Raw genomic sequence first — 23,212 nt, 5'->3', positions numbered from 1 at the left:
AGTGCTGAGGATGTTGCGCTTTATGTGGCACTTTAAGCGGCCCATAGACGGTCAATATTATTTTACACTATAGATTGCACAATAATTTGACGGTTGCCCCTTAACGTTCAATAATATTGTACAAAATTTTGTTTGTGCAATGAACTTGAATAGTTTGAAGGCGATATTGAAGTTTGTGCAATATTTTCCACTTGTTGATACTTCACAAACTGATTGATATAGCGCAATAATGCCAACAGATGGTGCAATATTTTCCAGGTTGTACAATATACATATTTTCAACTTTTCGTCAATCATGCAATGTATTGCACAAACTTTCAATATCGACTACACACGATCAATTCAATTGCACAACCCAAAATACTGTGCAATAATATTGATCGTCTATGGGCCGCTTAATGATGATGGACGTTTCATCAGGTAAGCGACTCTTTGCCATCGGAGGTCCCTACGATACTCTGCGAGACGCTGTTAGACCTTTTTGAGAAACTGGGTCCTACCATAGAAGGCCCGGTTCTGGATGCCCTAGGGTAACGGAACCACAGGATGAACGTTTTTTGACTTTGATAATTTTGCGAAACCGCCACCTTACTGTTAACAGAAAACACAGATTTGCACGGCTTCTTTGGATGATTGGTATGCTGTACTTTTTACAGATGAGTTGATCTACGATCTCCAGACCGGGGTGAAAGAGTATGGAGGAAGCGAAATGAAAGGTTCGAAGCCTGTAATTTTTCCCAGAGCCGACATTTTCAACTTAGCTCAGTGATGGTGTGGGCGGGAATTTCAATGGAGAGTCGCACAGAGTTGGTTGTTGTTCATGGAGGTAAGAACCGTGAAGGATTTTTGACGGCCACTCCCTATGTGGATGAAATTTTGGAAAATCATGCGTTGCCTATCCTCGATGAATATGCGACAATCCTCGTCTAAGCACGATAATGCCCGTTCGTATGTCGGTATACGAACGTACCCTCAACAGCATAACATCAGGGTCTTAGCCTGGTCAGCCCGTTCTCCAGACTTGAACCCCATCGAACATTTATAGTATAACCTCAAAACGGATAAGAACACGTCCTTCACTGAAGAACACCTGATACACTCCACGATCACAAAAAGACTCTTCTTGAAGAATGGGCTAACCTCCAGCACAGAGACATTTCCAGACAGGTAGAAAGTATGCCGAGGCGTCTTCGAGATGTAATTATGGCAAGACGAGGAAATACGCGATATTGAAATGTTAATTAAAAATCTAATTAAAACATATTTTATCTGTCCGTCTTTTTTTCATTTTCCTTAGCAATTTACATTTTTTTTACTTTTTTAGACAAAGACTCAATTATTAAGCGTTAAAAACTTGAAACTTTGATTAATATATAAAAATACATACAAATCAATTTATATTACAAGTGGGTGGAATTTTTTGCTTGTTAGTATGTTTCACTGAAGAGAAATATATATTTAAACGGTTAAAAAAAGTAAGATATACTAACAATTATTATGTTACAGGTGGAGGGCCACCATTGAAAGGTACTTTAAAATATTTTAAGGTAGATTTTGTTTAGATAATAGATGTAGTTTTAGAAAATATTTTGCTTAATTTCTTTTAGATACATATTAACGTGTGCAATATTTTCTTTTGGTTTTGAATGCTTTTACTTGTTTGTAAAATAGATAGATGATGAATGGTGCTTTTAAGTCATTGCTGCTTTGCTTATAGTTTCAATCTGATTTGTTCTAAACACACACATTTAGTAAAAATTCGAAACATAAATAGATCTAAAAAATGTGAGTATGAGAGAGAGATAGAGAGAGAGAGAGAGAGGAGAGAGACGGACAAAGAATGAGACAAAAACCGAGAGTGAAAACAGAGAATGAGAAAGAAACAGAGAGTGAGAGAGAAAGAATATTTAAACGAGAAGAGATAATGAATAGAAAAAATAAGAGAAAAGAGTTAGTGCGTGAAAGATCAAAAGAGAGAAATGGTATAAAGATATTTCTGAAAGAGGAAATAGGAAAGTAGAAGTAGTTTAGAGAGAGAAAAAGATTTATAGTAAGTACTACATAGAATAATAGTTTCTTTTTCATTTGACTGAAATTCACTGTTTGTCAACCTCGTCATTGACGAAGTTTGTTTGGACATAGACGAAAAAATCTTCCTGGTTGAAATATAGTAGCTCTCTTAAAAAAGATATTACAAAAGGGAAAAGTGAAAGTGAATTATGGGAATATTAAGGAATTTTAATTATGAAAGACGAAACGTATTATAAGGCACAAGGCAATCCCTTGATACTGAAAAGGGCTAGGGCTAATGGAATTTCATTAAGGGGGTGCAATATTATGTGTAAATAATATTAAATCCTCATCGAAGTCTCTTTTGTTTTATTTTATTAACGAAGTGCTGAAGGGAAGACAGCCGAATTGTGATGGACAAGTCCAACGATCTGTTTACAAGGTAGTGAAGGGTGACATCGGTTTGAATATTTGACGGTGGTAATTTCCTAAGGGAGACGTCAAATAGCTCCGCCCTGTCTGAAGGACAGGGTTTCCAAGGGAAGTTAACTGACCGGAGTTCCCGAGGGATCTACTTCTCAGGAGTGGTCGTCGCGTATCCAAACTCCACGAAAATCAATCAAAATTTGCATTCCTCTTCCATTCATTATAAGAAAGACATGAAACAACTGACATATCGTTACCAAAATTATCCATTGTCATCTTTATTGAGAGAAACGATACAAATTAATATTAAAAGTTTATTTTTTTTAAACTTAAAATATTTTGATGTTTGTAAATAAGTATCAGTAAAGATGAGATACACCTCTCACACACCATTTCCTTCTATTATTTAACCAAATCAGAATTGTGTTTTTGATAAAGCATATCAATATATGATCTGTTCATTAAAAAATTGAAAAAACACAACGACAGGGAATACGTAAATTGACCATTTTATTATTAAAGCCAAAGAGAGACAACTTTTTGGGGGAGGGGAAAAATGAAAGCTACGGTTCCATTTCATTGTTTACCGCAAATGTTTAGGACTACCCACGTCTAATGTTTACATAATTGTGGAGTGTTATCAGAATTTGGGTCGACAAAGTTGGGTGGTAAATTGGTTCGATCAAAGTTTGTTAGTTTGATTAGGGTCATATGGTGAAGTTTCTTATCAGATTTACTCGGGCCACTAGGCCTATTTGTAAAAACTCCAATTCGTTAGTTAGCTCTTATTAGGGGGATAATACATATAAATACTACAGATAGATCAATGATTTCCGATATATCTTGTTAATTGTCCGCCGCCTTGAAAATCATGGGAATGAAAAAGTAAATAGTACGCTTAATTTCTTTTATGAATTTGATGAAAATAGGTAGGATTTATTTATTGACGCGATTTAAATTGTTTCCGGTTGTGATAAAAAGATAGGAAAACACAACTCAACACAGATAAAATGAGAGAGAACAATACCTCAGATGGAGTGTGAGTTAAAGGTAGAGAAAGAGAGAGAAAGAGAAAGAGAGAGAGAGAGAGAGAGTGAGTGTGAGAGAGAGTGAGAGTGTTTGTGCGTGCGTGTGCGTGTGTGTGGAAGAAAAAATATGTGCAAAATGTAAAACCTGAAAAAAAAATTAATTTTACTCAACTACCGCTTTCTAACAATGAATATTAAAATGACAAAAGCAATAAAATGAAGATGGCATTTTTTTATTTATGCATAAAATTTATGCTAGATAGGTTATAAAGGAGCCAGAATTTTTACGACCTGTGCACCGCGACCAGTATTGGCCTATTGTGCATAAATTTATGCTAATTTAAGTGTAATTATGTTAGCTTGGCTTCATATAGGAAATTAGTAACGTATCAACATTGTTCTTGGACTCAACAGCGAGGTTCTAGATCTACTTTTTAAGAATTTGAAAAATACGTTTGGAGAGAGAGGGAGAGAGAGAGAGAGAGAGAGAGAGAGAGAGAGAGAGAGAGAGAGAATGAATGAATGAATGAATGAATGTAGTACCAGACATTCAAACAAATTAAGACGAGCGAGCGAGAGAGATACAGATGTAGAGGGAGTGATATAAATAGAGAATGGGAGAGAGGAGAGAGTCAGATTACCAGACATGCGGTCAGAATAAAATACAAACACACACACACACACACACACACACACACACACACACTCACACACACACACGGAAGAGAGAATTCATCTCTTCAATCTTCGTCATCTTACTAACTAGTCTCTACTGTACAAAAATGACTCTATTTTACGTAGTTTTTAAAAGTGTGTAGTTTCTTTCTTTCCTTCTCATTACGAAATTATTAACTAATTTCCTCCATATCTACATCGAATAATTAATAAATATATATACCTCTAACTATAAGCTATAGAAAGGTCCGAAGCTTGCTTAAGTATCACCGCAATTGATAAATCACTGGTATACAAAGAATTTGTACGATTCTTATGTAAGAAGTTAAAGATATAGCTAAAAGAAATATCTGTCGAGAATAATTTTGAGATTAAATATAAAGTATCGTATTTTGATCCAATTTTATGTTTATATTGTATTGTTACAAAAGTCATTAACGAAAAAAGTTAATTGTTAGATGTGACAATTTTATGGCGATTATTTGTTAAATGAAGTAGCACGGACATAGTAGGTAAGCAATAAAATATAGCAAGATTAATCCACTTTAGATATGACCACGTGAAAGATAATACTAAAAATTTTATATTTATTTTTATAAGGCCTTCCTTGGCATTAGTCAGCAGCGTCAAATAATGTACGGTTTAAAGTTTTACCGGATTTAAACCGTGTATTATTTGAGATTAGGGAGAGAAAGGTTGAGCAGGGGATTTTCCTCCAACTTTGATAGTGTTTATTCAACAAATGTACACAGCCGGGCTATCATGCCGGGGCCGATCATCAAACCGAATTTAATTCAGGTGAACCGTTAAATCCTTTTCAGACAGGACTGACTTGATATTTGTCTTATATTATTTATTTTAGACGACTTAACCGTTTTGTAAATGTCAAAGGAGTGCAGTGCATGGGTACGGGGACGAAAGAGTATTTTATATTTAAGTTAACTTCGGCCGGGTTCATTAAAAAAGTTTAAAGCGAAAGCAGTATATGTGGAGGAGTACGTCTAAAAGAGTTTACAGTCATTTAGTTAAAAAGGTTGTCCAATTATTATAATTATTTTTTTATATTATTTTTTTAAAATGAAAACTAAACAAGTCAGTAGAAAAACATACTTTAAAACTTTATTTAAGTAGATCACAATATATAGAAAATGTTGAGTATTTTGTTAATGGCTTTCTGTTTATTTATGCTATGTACAGTTCTTTTGCGTCTGGACATCAGGGAAATAAGCTGTTTATTACGAAACAGTATTTTATTTACAACGAGGTACCCCACGTCTTCCAGTAATATCGTGTTTTATGGGAGAAAGACTATGACAGTGCAGTTGATAGGGGTAATTTAAACTTCCTTAGCTTCATATCACTTTTGAAGCACATATTCATTTTACCCAACACCGTTTGCCATTAACTTATGAATTGAGATTAGCATTATCGATTATGCATTAAAATATAGTCTTCGTAAACACCTGTATCCAGGTTATTAAAACAACGCTTAGTAAAACATAGGTAACATTACACCATTGTAATTATACACGGTTAATCCTCAAATGGAATAACACAAATCGACGATTTATCGCGTTGATTTGCCAAAATGGAAAATCATTTGTATCGACTTCGTGCTGGCAATTGTCATGGAAAAATCTATTCATCGTAATCACAAATAACTATGCTCATTTTATCATAAATAACCAACTGTTGTATTGTTATTAAATTTTTTTTGTTGCAATTTAGGTCACTAATATTACTGTATTCATAGTCATATCGAGGAATGCCATCAAACAACGAGAAGAATAGAGAGTTTTTGTAAAATGATGTAAAAAGTATCTTGATTTTTTAAACTAACTTGAATCGATATTAGTGATCTTAATAACCAAGTGCTTCTATTTGGCTATGTAGAAAAGTTAAAATCAAGAATTCTACAAAGTAAAAATTGCCTGGATTCTGTCCTTATTCCATGGAATTTATTATAAAAATTGTTTCTACCGGAAAAATAAGACTAAATGGAAATGCCAAGTTTACAAATCAGTTCATAAAACTTGTTTTATATATTTTTTTATTATTATATGAAATAAAAGCAATATGGGGGGAATTACTATTAGCAAATTTCAATTCGGTTAATAATTAATTGAAAGTTATTAAAGTTGTAGTGACGGTTGACTTTGCTTACATAGAACAAAACTAAACGAAGTACGATATGCTATGTGCCTGAATGGCAGGATATTAACGATAACAATGTTTTTGGGGGCGTCGGTGGCCGCAACGGTGTAGGCGTTGACACGTCGCTCATCACCGTAAGGTAAAGGTCCCGGGTTCGAATCCAGCGGCCCTGCATTCGAACAAAACATATTAACAAATGGGCTTGTTTTTCAAAAATACAGGCACTCTGAGGGTTTATATGACCTCTGCTGATGCAAACCCTCGTTAAAAAGAAAGAATTAAAAAAAAAATAATAATCCATTATTTAGAATTTTATGTTTAAAAAAAGTGTGAAAGATTCGTTGTTATATCAATGGAGGAGCATTCATGGTCCCATCCTTTAAATCATCTATATTTCTGACCTGCCTGCACACCCCGTCAACACCACCTACGCGGACGATACCTCAAGTTGTCCTTTAACTTGAATCCTATCCAGGCACCTCCAACATCCAAGAACACCTTGAGCTTATCGAAGACTGGTGCAAAAAGTGAAGGACAAGATGGATTGAAGAAAAATGTACACAGTGTACTTCACATTGAAAAACAGTCTTTCTTCCAACTGTATTTCAACAACGATTCCGATTTCCATTCAAGTCAAATACTTAGGACTGTACTTAGACAGAAGTCTGAGGTGGACTCCCAGACTTAGGACAACTACGGAGACTTATTAGAACGAAATCTGTCTTGACTGTCAAAACTAAACTAACCTTGCACATGGCTTCACTGCGACTACTTAGGACCTACGGAATGGGATTGTGGGGTTCTCTGCCGAGCCATCCAACATCTAGCGCATCCAATTCTTTCAATCAAAAGACCTCAGACAAATCGTCTATGCTTCTTACCGTGTCACTTAGTATCCACAGCGACCTCAACATCTCTTTTTGTCAACGACCGATCCGTTCCTGATTCCAAAAGTTTCACATCAACTTCTCGATCCTTTCTAATCGTAATTGTTCGAGTCCTCTGTACACATTCCCATCCCGAGAACCCGTCACTTCGCCTTAATCGTCAATGGCCTCGAGTTCCTCACACTGAGTGCCAGTATTGGCGGCAGATGAGTCCTGTGACCGTGTGAACACGTATGTAATATGTACAAATATGTACAGACTACAAATAAAAAAATAACGATACGCAATAGAAATGATGATAGGCGATCGGTGTACCTTTTACGATTCGTTCATAATTTAATCAATAAAGCTCTTAATAAAGCGCTCTTAAAAATTAGACTGTTTCTTCGGTTCTGTAATTGTTTAGCGTAAATTTAAGTAAAGAGGCCCAAACATTCAACTATTTAAGTAAAACACCTCAAATAAAGCTTTATTGGGGTCTTAATTGAACCGGGTTTTTTAAAGGCGAGGGTTGTTTTTTAAGCCGCTCACAGTTTGTCCAAATGTTGTGTTTCAATCATTGTCACTTTGTGGAATGCTTTTCAATTGTACTTTTCATGTATACAAACCAGACATTTGCCACTTGATAGGAGTAGGCAGTCTGTACAAACAGGCAACGGACAAGCTAAGCCCGGCTGTTTATTTTTTTTCTCGCCCTCTCATATCCTCGGTTTTCGAGTTTATGTACAAATATTTTTTTAATCATAAGTTTCAAATTACACGTCAATAGAGTTTACAAGGCACTTGATAAATTAAAATTTTTTTTTCTAAACGAGAATCTTCTTACAGATTAAAGAAAACGATGGACTGAAACAAAACTGACGAATTTTATGTACGAAGAAATGTTGAGAAATCTTTTTGTTTTACTTTTCAAAAATAGAAAAGAAAACAATACAGAGCTCTTTTCATTTGATTATAAAACAGTTTTTATGACTTTATTTAAACGATATATCCATTTTTATTGTATATATTTCTGTTTATTTTATTTATTAATTTTTTCATTGGCATATTGTTTTGTTAAAATACGTTATCATTTTTTCTTAAATTTTAATATTACATTATTTAATATTATTTTTGACTGCTTTGTGCATATCAATGTCAAATTGTTTGTTCTGCTTGTAAAACTAAATATGAAAGATCCACTTTTCCTTTTTTCCCTGAGAAAACAAAATCCGCCTCTCTGTTCTTAATAGTTTCTCTTCTTTAAACAATTTTTTCAACCTATTTTCCATTTGAAACGAGTGCGGTTTACTATTGAATCAGGAATGCAATTTTTTTTTTAAATTTTCATTTTAATTTTCAGTAGTAACTTTCTCTCAACGAGCTGTAGCAGTTAAAAAAGATTGATGTTTTGTTCAAATTTAGTTTATTTTTTATTCAGTCTAAAATTGTTATAGACTTCTTAGTAAATGGTTTGCTTCTAATCGACTATCGTTTAGTAGTAAATCCATGTTCATGATCTTTTACGGTCCGGAGTTCGATTCATACTGGCTTAAACGTGTGCAGACAACTTCTATTGTCTCCTAACTCCTAAACGACGTTTTAAGGTGGATTAAGTCCATGAAATTAAATATCTATATTTTGGAATTTACTTCACATTTGATCTCATTAGGGACCAAATACAATCACTTCGGGCCAACATACAGAAAACAATTTAACATAAATGTAAATTTTGGTTGGGGCATACACTATTTATAGAAAACCTCATATTATACTCATTTTTTATATAGTGCCCATCAAAATTTGGAAATGCATATTTTCTTCGCCTTTTAAGTCACCGATCTGCGCTAGGGCTCATTTTTTAGAAAATTTTACTCTTGTACTTTTACTTTTTTAAAATAATTTCTTAGCTTCAGTCATTCATTAGTAAATTCTAATATTCGGAAATATGGTAATTTTTCACTTTTTACCGAAACTTCAAATTGAGCTGTGAAGACAGGAAATCGTCCTACAGCGGCGCCCTATAGCAATCGATAGGAAATTTTAATAAGCTTTGAATTGGTCCCCTTCCATGAGCACGTAAAAAACCACGTTTTTTGCCCAAAAATCACGAATAACGCTAAAACAGTTGAAATATCGGGTAAAGTGGAAGGTGACCAACTGAAAGCTTATTAAAATTTCCTATCGATTGCTATAGGGTGCCGCTCCAGGACGATTTCCTGGCCCCGCAACTCAATTTGAATTTTTTGTAAAAATTAACAGGTTTCCGAATATTTGAATTTACTGATGAAGGACTGAAGCCAGGAAATCATTTAAAATGCCATTTTGTTCAGCGTAAAATAACGATGTGTTCTAGAGCAGTTCTGTGACCTAAAAGGCGAAGAAAATATGCATTTCCAAAGTTTGCCATTTTTTCGTGCAAACACGAGGTGGTCGGTTTTTTGAAGGGCAGTATATTTTATATATATANTATATAAAACATGAGAAGTTCTGTAAATAGCGTATTCCCTCAACCAAAATTTCCATTTATTCATTATATTTAGTGGTCTGGTTGACCAAATTACTTCTTTCAATTAAGTATTCTTTGTATGTAAAGTCTTGTTTGAAATGAAAAAGTTAGTATCACGGGCGGGATTCGAACCCACGACCTTCGGCTCAATACGCCCCTGCTCTAGTCATTTGAGCTATCGTGACTTCAAGAGCAGCGGCGTACTGAGCCGAAGGTCGTGTGTTCGAATCCTGCTCGGGACACTAACTTTTTCATTTCAACCAAGACCTTACATACAAAGAATAATTAATTGAAAAATTTGCATTTATTTTGAATCGTATTCTGTATGTAGGCACTAAGTGATTCTATTTGGTTCCTAATGAGAACAAATGTGAAGTAAATTCCAAAACATTTTTTAAAATAGTCAATTGGTTCGGCTATGAACAGAAGTTGAAATTAGTACTTACTCTTTAAAAAAGGAAAATTCGTAGTTTTTCTCCTTTTTAAATCTATTTTTTCAACTTATTATTATTATTTCTCCGTGTATGCCGGTTCAGTATGAGTTCACCGACTCGCAGACTAACACCCATCATCAAATAATTGATTGTTGCACATTTTATAAAAGTATACAATTATAATTTTGGAAACTTATAATGAAGTTAATCCTTAAATATTGTCATTTTTAATTAAAAACAAAACTTTATCACCGATTTTTTACATTTTTAATCATCCATGTGAACGCCATGTTTTAACTAACGTTTAAAAAGTCACATTTTTTAGAAGATAGTAATAATAATTTTTAGCGTGGTGAAGTATAATGTACATTAAACTTTTGACCACTAAGTCCTTTATTATAAGGAAATTTCAAGGTCTGGTTGCAAATTAAAAGCGAAACCGTGAATTCCCCTAGGCGCACCTTTTGCATTCGAGATGTTAAAACGCAAAAGTTTGCTTCGCATTATTTTTCTTGGAGATGAGACTAGATATATTTTTTCCTTCGTTAAAAGTTGAATAATTCAAGAAAAAGAGAGTATTTCTTTGTAAGAAGCCAGGCGAGAGTCTAGGTTACATGTTGTTTCTCTCTCTTTCTCTCTCATTCCGGAGTTTTACTTTTGTTTCTTCCCTTTCTCAAACATTGGTATCTTAAAGGTATCTTCCGCTACTTTTGCATGATGATGATGCAAGTAATCACGTTGTCCAACTTTTGAAAACCAACCCCCGTTCGTATTTATCGCGCCGCTTCAAAAACCCCAGCCGGTCATATTTTAACAACCTTTTCAAATTGGAACCCTTCCAAAATGAGACAATTAATTATTCACCCTTGTATCCGCTATCTTGCTTTTAAAACTACTAAAACCTATTTACACCGAGTCCCGAGTAAAACATGAAGGATATACAAAATAAAATAATTCGGAAGCTGGGTGAGTAAACAGGCAAACAACTAAGTTCCCTTGTTGGTATAGTACTTGTAACAGTTACTCGGCAAACAATAGCACGACTAGAATGCTTATATTGGCTTATTTCTTGTGTCATCTCTAAATTTTCTTTGTCCTCCCCTCATCGATAACAATATTGTGATTGGTGTTTATATTTCATCTTAATTTTTGTTGAACTTTATTTTAATATTATAATCAAATTGAAAGATTCGTAAACAAAAGCCGTTTATCAAACTACCTAAGTGAAACGGGAAGGATTTGAAGGAATGTGCCTGAATATCTGTTCAAAAAGTAAAACTTTGTGTTAAAATTAAAACATATTTATTTGTACAACTTAAAAATTCACATAAATTGTAATATTATTTTATTGTATTTAATTGCGAGATTTGATGACGCAAGAGTTTATATCCATATAGGTATTTCGAGGCGACGGGTGATATAGAATGCTCAAGGGGCGACTGAAAGTGATCTGTTGGGGATAGTGACCCCTAGACGGACACTGTATTAATATCGAGTGCTATCGCTGTCGGAACGTGAATATGTATGTCCACTGAGTACTATAGGTCTGTAGTATATGCGGGGGTTCATAAAAATGCCGGCTCATAAACAATTCGCTTGAGAAAAATGAAAAAAAGCCAGATGGAAAACAAAAAACCAATTGAAAAATGTCCTAGAGGGACCGATGATCCAGTTTTGTTTTAAATAGAGAAACTACAACTATTCCATATCATTGGAATAATTTTACGCAATAAATACAGTCAGCGGAATGTGATATGTTGTTTGTATAAACATTTTGCCAACATACACAATGTTATTAGTATAAAATCCATTATGTTTAGTGGTCTGATTGATCAAATTATTTCTTTCAATTAATTATTTTTTTAATGTAAGCTCTTGGTTGCAATGAAAAAGTTAGTGTCACGAGCGGGATTCGAACCCACAGCCGAAAGTCGTGCCTCCGAAATGCAACTCTGTGTGTTCTGGTCAATTCTGGTCTTATACGGCGAAAAGACATCGCCCATACTGATTTAATTTTCTTTGAGCAGCAGTTCAGATTTTGGACACCTCGAACTTCCTGATGAATCGCTTTAATGCTGAGGATGTTGCGCGTGGTGTGGCACTTATGGATGATGGACGTTCCATCCGGTATGAGGCTATTGCCATCGCATTACTCTACGAAACTTTGCAAGATGCTGATAGACGTTTTCGGGAAACTGAGTCGTTGATGAATCGCTTGAACGTAAGGTGTCGGTTTCACAAAATTCTCAAATCCAAAAAACGGTCATCCTTTGGTTCTGTTAATCTAGGGCATCCAGAACCGGGCCTTCTACGGTAAGACTCGGTTTCCCGAAAACGTCTATCAGCATCTTTCAAAGTTTCGTAAAGCACTCCGATGGCAATAGCCGCATACCTCATGGAACGTCCATCATCCATAAGTGCCACACCACGCCCAACATCCTCAGCATTAAATGGCAGTTTGAAGTTAAAAAATTGAAATTAAGAAAACAAAGGTGAAAACTACACAGCTTATTATTTCAGAATTCAAATGAGACTTAATAAACATTTTAAATTCAGTAAAAATTAAATATTGAAAAATCCTTGATCTTTGTTTTGGATTAAGTGTGTTTACTCCTAATTGATATTCCCACTTTAATATATAGCATAAATAAATATTTATTGGTAAAAGCAATGAGAGAAATTAAGGGCAGAATTTTCTTTTCTAAGAAAATGAAAAAAAAATCAATCGGGTGGAATATTTTGCCTGCCAGTGTACGCACTCTTGCACTAAATATCATAAAGGGAACATGAGAAGTGCATTTTTGAAATATGTTTGTGCATAGAAATGATGAATGATGGAGTGAGAGCGGTGTTAATCTCTTTTAAAAAAGATAGTTCCTACTCACTGTAAGTTGTTTTCCAACGACCGGATTTCGAGCCCTTAGCTCATCATCAGGTTGAAGGATTTCTACAAATTCTACTTCTCTCGACATGAATCGCAAAAATCTTTTGTAATTCATGTCGAGAGAAGTGGTTGTAGAAATCCTTCAACTGATGATGATCTAAGGGCTCGAAATCTGGATCGTTGGAAAACAATTTACTGTTTGTGCATTTCTCAGAATTGGATAAACGGTAGGGTTAGAACATATAGAGGTCCAGTGTTATAATTTTTGCCACGATTTTCATTATTTACAATAACAATGCTGCTTAATAGTTAATCAATTAGCAGAGGGGATGAAAGATGTCATAATTGTGTTTCGAGGGGGGAAACAAATCTCGGTTTGCATTTATTAAAGTTGACACGAAGCAGATGTTGTGATGACATCCTGTTGTGGTTGACGAACTTTGGGGGGCCTTGTGGTGGGGGTGATTAATCAAAACCACTTTAATAAAATTGCCAGAGCAGACAGGGACGCGATATATATATAAAAAATTGGACAAAAACAAGAAGGGATAAAATAAAAAAAAGGGTGCCGGAGTGAAAGCCTTAGCGGAATGAATTTCCCCCTTTCTCTTTATATGAGCGGCGTTTATAAATCCCTGTGGGTGAGATGTAATAAAGGCCACCCCTTTGTCAACTCGTCCTAGGAAACCCACCAGGCATCGGCCTTTTTCTCGTCACCTGGAAGGGACATCTTTCTATTAGGACCATCGCATTTCAATAATCAACACGCCGAATTTTTTTCCACGAATACAAAACACGAACCTTGTCCAATTGATAGATCAGAATGAGCTGGAGAAAACGTTCGTCGCGTATTATTAGAAATAAATGAATTTAAAACATGGAAGGCATTTAATAAAACGGAGCGAGAAAACAGACTTCTATAAGTGAAAACTCAAGGAAATAAATTTTTCTCTATGATTCTCAAACGAATCGACGAAAATTCTTAGCAGTTTTAATTAATTTATAGAGGCAATTATGCACTAGGTGCCTGTAAAAAACAATATTAGACCAGCCTAACTTTCTTTATGTATATTAATTTTTCAAAGTAGCATGAGGTCTTTTAAATGTATATTTACGGTACTTTGGCTACAGACAAATTGAACTTTTTACAACTTAACCTTCAACTTGAGACACCATCATAGGCCTCAAGTAACACTAAAGATTATCATGTCATAAATATAACTGGCACTTTTATATCTTCTTTGTCTCCCACCTCACCACAAAACTCGATAAAGATAAAATGGCCAACAATAGTAATATACTGTGTATAATACAATTAATTAAGGTTTTCAGTTGAGATAAAAAAGTCAATGGCACGAGCGGGATTCGAACCCACGATCTCAGGCTTGATACCCCGCTGCTCTACCATTTGAGCTATCCACTCGGACACCAACTTCCCATCTCAACCACACCTTTTGAATTTTCCCTCCTTTTGCCATTTTTCAACTTTTTTATATCAACTGAAAACTTTAATTAATTGTAAGATATTAATTGGTCAAGCGGACCACGAAATTAGTGAATTTAACTTTGTATAATGTTTAAAACAAGTCTTTATTTTACAATTAGACATTACAATAAGTAAACAAAAATATGCAGTATGCAAACACGAAATGTTTTGTTGAGACTGCTTGGCATCTATCCCGGGAACATGGACTGATCGACACTGATCGCTTTACTGGGCCCGTCGATTCTCGCTGCTTTACGTTTCAATCAGATGCGTTTCGCTTCACAACATCCTGAGGGGAGAATCGATCGGTTCAACGTGTGTTCATCCGCTCGCAGACCGGCCAACACCACCAGCTATCCAGGGAAGCCGACGTTATCAACAAAGTCAAACAGACTGGTGACAGAAAGGACCATTAGTAATTGTCCGGAAAAATTTAGATTGAAAGATTTGGTGCCTGTTAAGGCTCAAACACTTAACGGTTCAAGTCCTACAGTCAAGTACTATAAGTAGTAGTATCAGAGCAATATACAGTCTTTGTTTATTGGCCATTATAACTTTAGATCTTTTGTTCAGCGGTCTTTTAAATAATCCTTTTTAAAAAGATAGTTCCTATTCACAGTAAGTTGTTTTCCAACAACGATCCGGATTTCGAGCTTTTACCTCATCATCAGGTTGAAGGAGTTCTATAACCACGTCTCTCGACATGAATTGCAAAAGTGCAAAAAATACTTTTGCAATTCATGTCAAGAGACGTGGTTGTAGAACTCCTTCAATCTGATGATGAGGTAAAAGCTCGAAACCGGATCGTTAGAAAACAACTTACTGAGAGTAGGAACTATCTTTTTAAAAGGATTGAACACCGCACTCACTCCACCGTTCATCACTTCTATGCCTTTTAAATAGTTTGAATCTTATATTGGAAGCGGTGGGGCTGAGTCTAGTATGAGAATTCCTGTCCAAGATTTAGTACATGGTGCTCGACGGGAATGAAAAGATTATTGAAATGAGAAAGAAGTTTATTTTAAGGGTGAAAAGAGTATTGGGTTGTAAAAAAGGTTTGTAGGGTTTTTCGATCATTGGGTTTTATCCTGGTCGTGTTTTTAAGCAATGTTTATTTAGCTTACACTCTGAGAAAACGGACTAGTTGAGGCGTTGTTATTCGTCAGTTTCGTTCGAGAAATTTTAGAAGGTGAAGAAAAATCATCATTAGTCATTAAGTGGGTTCTATTGAAGCAATAGAAAAACCGCAGCTCAGACTACTAGAAAATTTGTGATGTTTATGATGAATTAAAAAAAAAGCATTGTTTTTAACTGGTTTGCTTGATTCAGAAGCGGAAACATTGATTTGCTGAAAGCAAAGCGCTCTGGTCATCATTCAACCTTTGATGATCAAATATGAGCTTTTACACCAACAACAAATAACCTACAGTCAACGGTACGATACATTGCAAAGACACTAACATGTCTCATTCAAGAATTAGAACTCATCTGAGAGCTGCTGGATATAGATGTCGGAGCGATATATGGGGTCACATGATTAAGAAGAATTTATTGGATCGCATATACATCTGCGATTCCTTTCTAAGACGCAATGTAACATACATTTTTAAAAAGGTAACTGGTATAAAAAGTGAGTAATTTACAAATATATTACAAATACTCATCTCATCTTCATCATTTCTATCATTTACAACAATGTCGAGATAGGAAAATTTTGCTGAAAATGCGACCCCCGTTAACATCACCAAAAAATTTCCTCTGAAGAATGTTATTCTGTCCATTTGGTGGGATTGCATGGTAGTGGCTTTATAATAGCTTCTTCTCCCCAACCAAACAGTTTAATAGTGTATACTGCGTAAAATTGGAGCGATTAATGCCAGCAATTGACCAAAACCGGATTGTAATGGCTAATTGCAAGGGGATTGTTTTCCACCAGGATAACCCTCACTCCCACTTGTTTTTAGCAAACGCGCCAGAAATTGTTGGAAAATGGCTGATTTGGCTTCGCCCACTTATTCTGGGCTCTGGAAAACTAGTAACGGGAAAATTTTTACCTCACATGAGGCCCGCGGAAAACGCATCGTTCGAAAACCTAAGTAGTTCTAGGAAAATTACAAAATTAGGTGGACGATAGCAAAAGGTAGTGGAACAAACTATTTCAAATATGTGGATTAGATTTGTTTACAAGAACCTTTAATTATCATTTAATTTAACATACAAAACTACGAAATTATTTTACGATACAATATATATTTGGACATGGTATTTTTAACGATATCCTCCCTTGCGGAGCCATGTTCAATGGTGTTCAGGTTATTTTATAGATGATGGAAACGTGGTTCATTATCGGAGGATAAACTAAAGAGTAAAAATGCAGGTAAGTGGGAAAATGAACAATGTAAATTTTGTTTACTTTTTAATAGCAAATAATTGCTTTGGACTATATGAAAGTAAATGTCTGTAAGATAGGTTTTATTATGGTAGAATGTATGTTAGCTACCTTGAACCCCTGGGTGTCATATTCGGCCTAAATAGGATAAAGCACGAGACGATCGATTTTATTCTATAGCTATTTGTCCAATTATTATACAATAATAGAAAAAATGATTGCAAAAAGATAAACTGAATGGAAAAGAATGTAAAAATACGCTAAATAATAAAAGGAACTGGTAAAATCTTGTAAACAGTTAAAAGCAATATACTATAAATCTTTTTAATAAATAATTAAATACCGTGTAAACCAAATAAAGGCCAATGGCCAGGAATGGTCTTAAAAGGTAATTAATTGTGTAAACTACTCAATGTACATCTTTAATTCTTTAAAATTACATTTATTTGATATTTACAACTACAAATATTGGATTAAGTAGATACGTTCATATACACACTGAAATCTTTAAATCTTTACTCAATGAGAAAGTATAGGGGCCACTTTCGCTTCAATCGTCTTAAAGGATATTCAGGTAGGGTTGGAAATGATAAATGTCGTACTAATAGATTATTGTGTGTGTTCAAAGAAGAATGTATTTTTTATAACGGATTTTGATGAGTTCATGTACAAACGGGATGTGTAGGTCGTTATGAATAGTGCAATTTGAAACGTTAAAAGGAGCATTTATAATTTGATGGAGAATTTTTGATTGGATTGATTGGAGACGTTGGAAATTAGAATACTTGGTTGAGCCCAACACTTCACAAGGGTACATCCAGAGTGGTCTTACCATTGTCTTGTAAATAAAAGTTTGTTTTCAATGTCTAAGTTTGATCGTGAGTCAAGTAGTCTTTTTAATAATTTATAACGTCGGTTTGTTTGCTGTCTTGTCGTGGGGATTACAAGTCAGTCGTTTATCCATGAAAAGTCCAAGATAATACAAAAGTCAGTGGATGGCAATGGGATTCCATTTATATGCCTGACAGATATTTTGCGCGCTTTTCTTTAGGTTTATCTTCATTCTCCAATTTTTGAACCATACTGTTCATTTATTCAGGTTTTGTAAGGGTTGAGTGCTTAATGGGTCTGAATTATGTGTAAGAATCGCTGTACGTGTTGAAATGTTAACATGTTTAGGAATATTTACAGTGTATATTGAAAATAGAAATGGGCCAAGTATGCATCCCTGAGGAACACCCGCCCTAATGAGGTATAAGGTGAGAATCAGTATCCTGACGGACTCGGGAAAATCCGTCCATCAGATAAGATCTCCTTATGAGACAGTACATAAGAGGGAGGATGTTCGTCAGTTTCCAAAGCAAGCCCGAGTGCCAGACTCAATCAACATCTTTAATGAAAATAAAAACTGTCATGTATTTCGTATAACGATGCGACAAAGTGCCATGGAAAACGTACATTTTGACAGTAGGACAGCAGATCAGACAGATAATGGAGATATTGCGGCTTTGCCGCTTATAAATCAATGGTCCACTCGGCCGAGACCCAAATAAAAATCATTTTTTTCCCATCCTGCGGGATTCACGATATAGTTGTGAGTTGAACTCAAGCAGTGCAAATGTTATTCAAAGTTACCAAATCGTTATTGTGCGGCAGAGATTGTATTTTCAATACCGGAGGGCAGATTCCTCAGCACCCCACCGAGCCGAGCGGTTTCGCAGTGATACTGCGAAAAAGCTTTTTCCACCTCTCCTGGGAATGAATTATATTTACTTTCAACAATTCTATACTATAGTAAAACCGATGGTGCCGTATCACTGGCGAACATGCTTCTCTGGCCGCACCCTGCTTTTATTGGTGTATTCACGTCAACAACAGGTTCTTCATTTTTATGCAGCACGCGAAACCTACATTTTTCGGATTTTCTCGTGTCAACGATTCCTTTTTGTATGGGATATAACGTCCATAATATGCATATGGACCTGATTATACATGTTTCATAAAAATACATTCCATAATTTTGTTGACCCAGGTACTCTAAAACTTGTATTAACTAAAAAATAATTTAAAGTTGCTTGGATATAATAGAAGAATTAATTGTTTTTACCTTGTACGGACGGGGATACGGAATGAACATTAGCTAATAATTGACAGTAAATACTCATATTAGTATGTTATATGATAAATTGAGTGATTCATCTTCATTAGATCTCGTGTATTGAAACTAATACTATCGTAACGTTGTAAAAATATCCGTCGAACATGCTCTGATATGAACAGAATAAACCAATTAAAACACAATCACACACGCAGCACACGACATACATAAATGTAATATTTATATTAACATATTATCGTTTTATGAAAGAGGGTGAGGGAGTAAATGAGGGATAGAGAGAGAGAGAGAGAGAGAGAGAGAGAGAGAGAGAGAGNTGATGAGAGAGGGGGAGGGGGAGAGAGAGAGTGTATGTCAGACAGTGTGTGTACGCGCGTGTGTGCAAGCGTGTGGGGGGTGAACTATGTGACTATGTGAAAAGATGTAAAACTTGAAAAAAAAAAAATTGAATTAACCTTTCTAACAATGAATATTAAAATGTTAAAAACAATTAAATGAAGATTATATTTTTTACCTATGCATAAAATTTATGCTCGATAAGTTATACAGTAGCCGGCATCAGTATTAGCCTATTGTGCATAAATTTATGCTATTTTAAGTATCATTATGTTAGCTTGGCTTTATAGTGTACTACAATTGTTCTTGGACTCAACAGCGAGGTTCTAGGTGTCTTTTTCAAGATTTGGGAAGAAACAAGGACTTTATGCGAGTGAATATATTTATTATCAAAAGTGGTTTATTTATTTAATTACCGACTCCGTTACCATTGTTTAAAAATGTATAATACATCAAAACGAAGATATCGTTGATTAATAATAGTGTGCTAAGTGAAAACTTTATGAAAAGAATATCCATATTAAAACGATTTGAGGCATTTGTGGAAATACACGACAGCTTCAATAAGTAAGAGACTTCTCTGCCTATTAGCAACCTATTAGTACTATCCGAGAGGATCATCCCTATAAGGGATTACACGTCAGGGCTTGTTATGCAGGGGATGACAGCCAACGACGGAATGTTTATTGTTGTCTATAATTCCCTCTTATTCGACGTGTGCGGTTCTATACAAAACGATTAGGATTAACGAAGCAACTTAAAACTGTTCGAAAATATAAATCATAGTAATAAAATAGCAGCATGACTAAATTAGAAAATGAAGTTTAGGTGTAACAGTGTTTTACAACCGACTTGGTAAAATCTAATTAAGCCCAACTCGTAAGTTCAAGCTCAACTTAAATAAACGTAAGAGAAATCAAACTTTCCTCCTTGGTGTTTGTCTCCTCCTTTGGTTAAAGCGATTTTCAATTAAAACCATAATTCTAATTCACAACAAGGTTTTTTTTTTAAACTTTCTAAGTCATTCAGTATCTTCGAAAAATTAGTGATTTAAAATTCATTATAAACAACTTATTTATAATAGCTTTAGAATTGGTGAACTTTTTAAAATTTTCAATATGGATGTAAGCAATGGCTTTAAATTTAAAAGCACTGCTCCCACTGTCCTTCTATCTCGCACTTTCTTGTTTTAAATTAATTCCTAAACAATACCAATTGAAGTTTCTGTTTAAAGGGTTTGGTGTATTGATTATCTTTTAACACACGAATAATCTGGATCTCTCTTGAGTCAGAAGGTTATAAAGCTCCATATCTTTCGCACTTCTAACATAAAAAACAAAGAGTCGGGTTGCAATCTGTTTGTAAAAATGACAAATAAACGATTATCTATCTATCATCATCTATCTAATCTGGATTTCGGTATAATCTGGATGAGAAAACAAGTTCAATTGTTACTGCCAAGCTTTCGACGTATTTTAAATTCATCATCAGAGCCTATATTAATTATACATTAATTCACTACTTTCGTGGTCCGCTTGACCAATTAATACATGACAATTAATTAAGGTTTTTAGTTGAGATGAAAAAAAGTTAATGGGACGAGAGGGATTCGAACCCACGACCTTCGGTTAGATACGCCGCTGCTCTACCACCTGAGCTATCGTAACCTCGATCCACTCGGACATCAACTCCCCATCTCAACCCCACCTTATGAGTTTTCCCTCCTTTTGCCATTTTTCATCTCAACTAAAAACCTTAATTAATTGTCATGTATTAATTTTACATTATGAAAACAAATTTGTACAGATAATTCAACAATGAGATCGATATATCGGGTTGTCCGGAAAATAATGCAGGATTTTAAGTTTTCATTAAAAAAAATCTATATAAAATATTCTGTTTACTTTTACAGGATTACTCATTTGTATGAATGTCAACACTTATTAATCCTCTTCCAAATGATATTGTTTGTTTACCTCTGTAGCATTCCGCTACTTGGAAATNATGGGAAATTATTTTGATTAAAGAACATTGCTTTAAAGTAACTAGTTTCTTTTTTTTTGTTTAATACCAAAATCCTGCATTATTTTCCGGACAACCCAATACATTGAGAAGCGCAACATGTTTTTTGTAGTAAATACTTGCAATCGTTATAACTTTTATTTTTTGTCGTTTACTGGATGTTTTCAAAGAAAAATATAAGACATAGCTAATTATTAAAAGCTAAATTAAACTGAACAAAACAATTTTACCAAAATTGTTGTTATGGAAACAACAAATAAAATATTCAATTCAGTATGGAGTGTTTCGTCCTCTTGCGTCGATCATTGCATGAATTCGACGTGGCATAGATTTTTATGACGTTTTGAACGTAGTGTGGAATATTTTCATATTCCTTCAACAGGGCCATTCTTAATTCCTGAAAATTATCTGGCATCATTGTCGAATTTTACCCTTTTTGACAACTCGTCCCACAGATGTTCGATAGGGTTTAGGTCGGGACTACATGCTAGCCACTACCAACATTGAATTGAAATCCGTTCCAAGTAGTCACCAACGATCCTAGGTGTATGGGGCCTTGCATTGTCATACATAAAAATAAAACCGTCGCCAATTAGTGGCATTTAAGGAACAACTACTTATGATAACACATCTTCAAAGTATCGGGCTGCTTTTAGGGAACCCTCGAAGAAGATCAAGTTTGAATGACCTTCCATAGAAATGCTTGGCCAAACCAAAACAGCACCACCTCCATAGCTTTTCTGGAGTGAAAATGTTGAGTGGGTATGTCGCTCTCCTATTCTTCTCCAAACCTTCTCTTGCCTCTTGACTCATCCAAAAACAAGATTTATGACCATTCATGCTCAGAGCAATTGATGTGATTTCTGGCGAAACTTAATCACCTGATTTGTTGCTTAGTTCTGGACCAGTGGCCTTCTCGAACATAATCCAACTTCTCAAAATCTTCGCCTTGCAGTGCTTAAGCTGATATTAATATTTCTAATTTGTTGAAGACGTTGCTTGAATCAACAACTGTAGAATGTCAATTAAGGAGTACATTCGAAACAATAAAACAATCATCTCGCTGAGATGTGACATGTTGGTGACCTAATCCAAGCCTCTTTGAGTAACTCAAGTTTGGAAGCCATGGAAGACCCTTGGGACAGTTGTTCTGAGATTGTTAACCTGGCCACCTACACTTGACTTTTTCTTTCTTCCAACAATGATGATCCTAGCCAAATCTGTACACTGAAAACCATAAGTTAAACAAATTTGAAGCTTAATAACGGTACAACTCAAAAACGTCAATCTACTGGAACGTTAGAAATAAGCTTTTCAGAAAAACCAACAAAAAGATTGACTTTTAAAAGATTTTTACAAAATTCAATTGTAAACACAAGTGGGACATTTTATCAGTGTTTTATTTACTTCGAATCCTTTAAAGCGGACCAAATATTGTTGTAACATAATCAGTGGAAGATTGTGTAAGATATAATTAAAAATATTAAGCGGGTACAGTTTTTTTGCCTCTTAGTTATATTTATCGTTGAATTACTTGTTTTTCATCCAGACCATACCTACGTCCAGACTATTCGGGAATTCCAATTGAAAAACAACATTGTTATAAGCCATGTAAAACATACAGTTGATAGTTGATAGTTGATATCAAAACTAATCAGTCTTGCTGAAGTGAAAACAACAAGAATATACGAAAGTAAGAAAGTGATAAAAATCGCCCTCCGCTCTCTCTTTCACCACACACACACACACACACACACACACACACACACACACACACACACACACACACACACACACACACACACACACACACACACACACACACACACACGCACGCACACACGCACGCACGCACGCACGCACGCACGCACGCACGC

The 23,212-nt window shown here is 35.0% G+C and overlaps 1 protein-coding gene across 2 annotated transcripts in view; it reads left to right on the top strand.

Annotated features, from left to right (window-relative positions):
* The window catches only part of LOC106670598 (MAM domain-containing glycosylphosphatidylinositol anchor protein 2-like), a 531,551-nt gene that overhangs the window by 26,839 nt on the left and 481,500 nt on the right, over positions 1–23,212 (top strand). The window contains exon 2 of one of the 2 annotated variants that reach the window (XM_024226040.1): positions 1,507–1,527. The exons of the other annotated variant lie outside the window; for it this stretch is intronic. Coding sequence (XP_024081808.1) covers positions 1,507–1,527 — 21 coding nt within the window. The remainder of the gene's footprint in view (positions 1–1,506; positions 1,528–23,212) is intronic. 2 annotated transcript variants of the gene reach the window in all.

The sequence above is a fragment of the Cimex lectularius genome, unplaced genomic scaffold, assembly GCF_000648675.2.
Source record: "Cimex lectularius strain Harlan isolate CLEC.00 unplaced genomic scaffold, Clec_2.1 scaffold58, whole genome shotgun sequence".
Taxonomy (NCBI): domain Eukaryota; kingdom Metazoa; phylum Arthropoda; class Insecta; order Hemiptera; family Cimicidae; genus Cimex; species Cimex lectularius.
The sequence above is the reverse complement of the archived record's forward strand: the minus strand, read 5'-3'. Positions and strand labels throughout refer to the sequence as shown.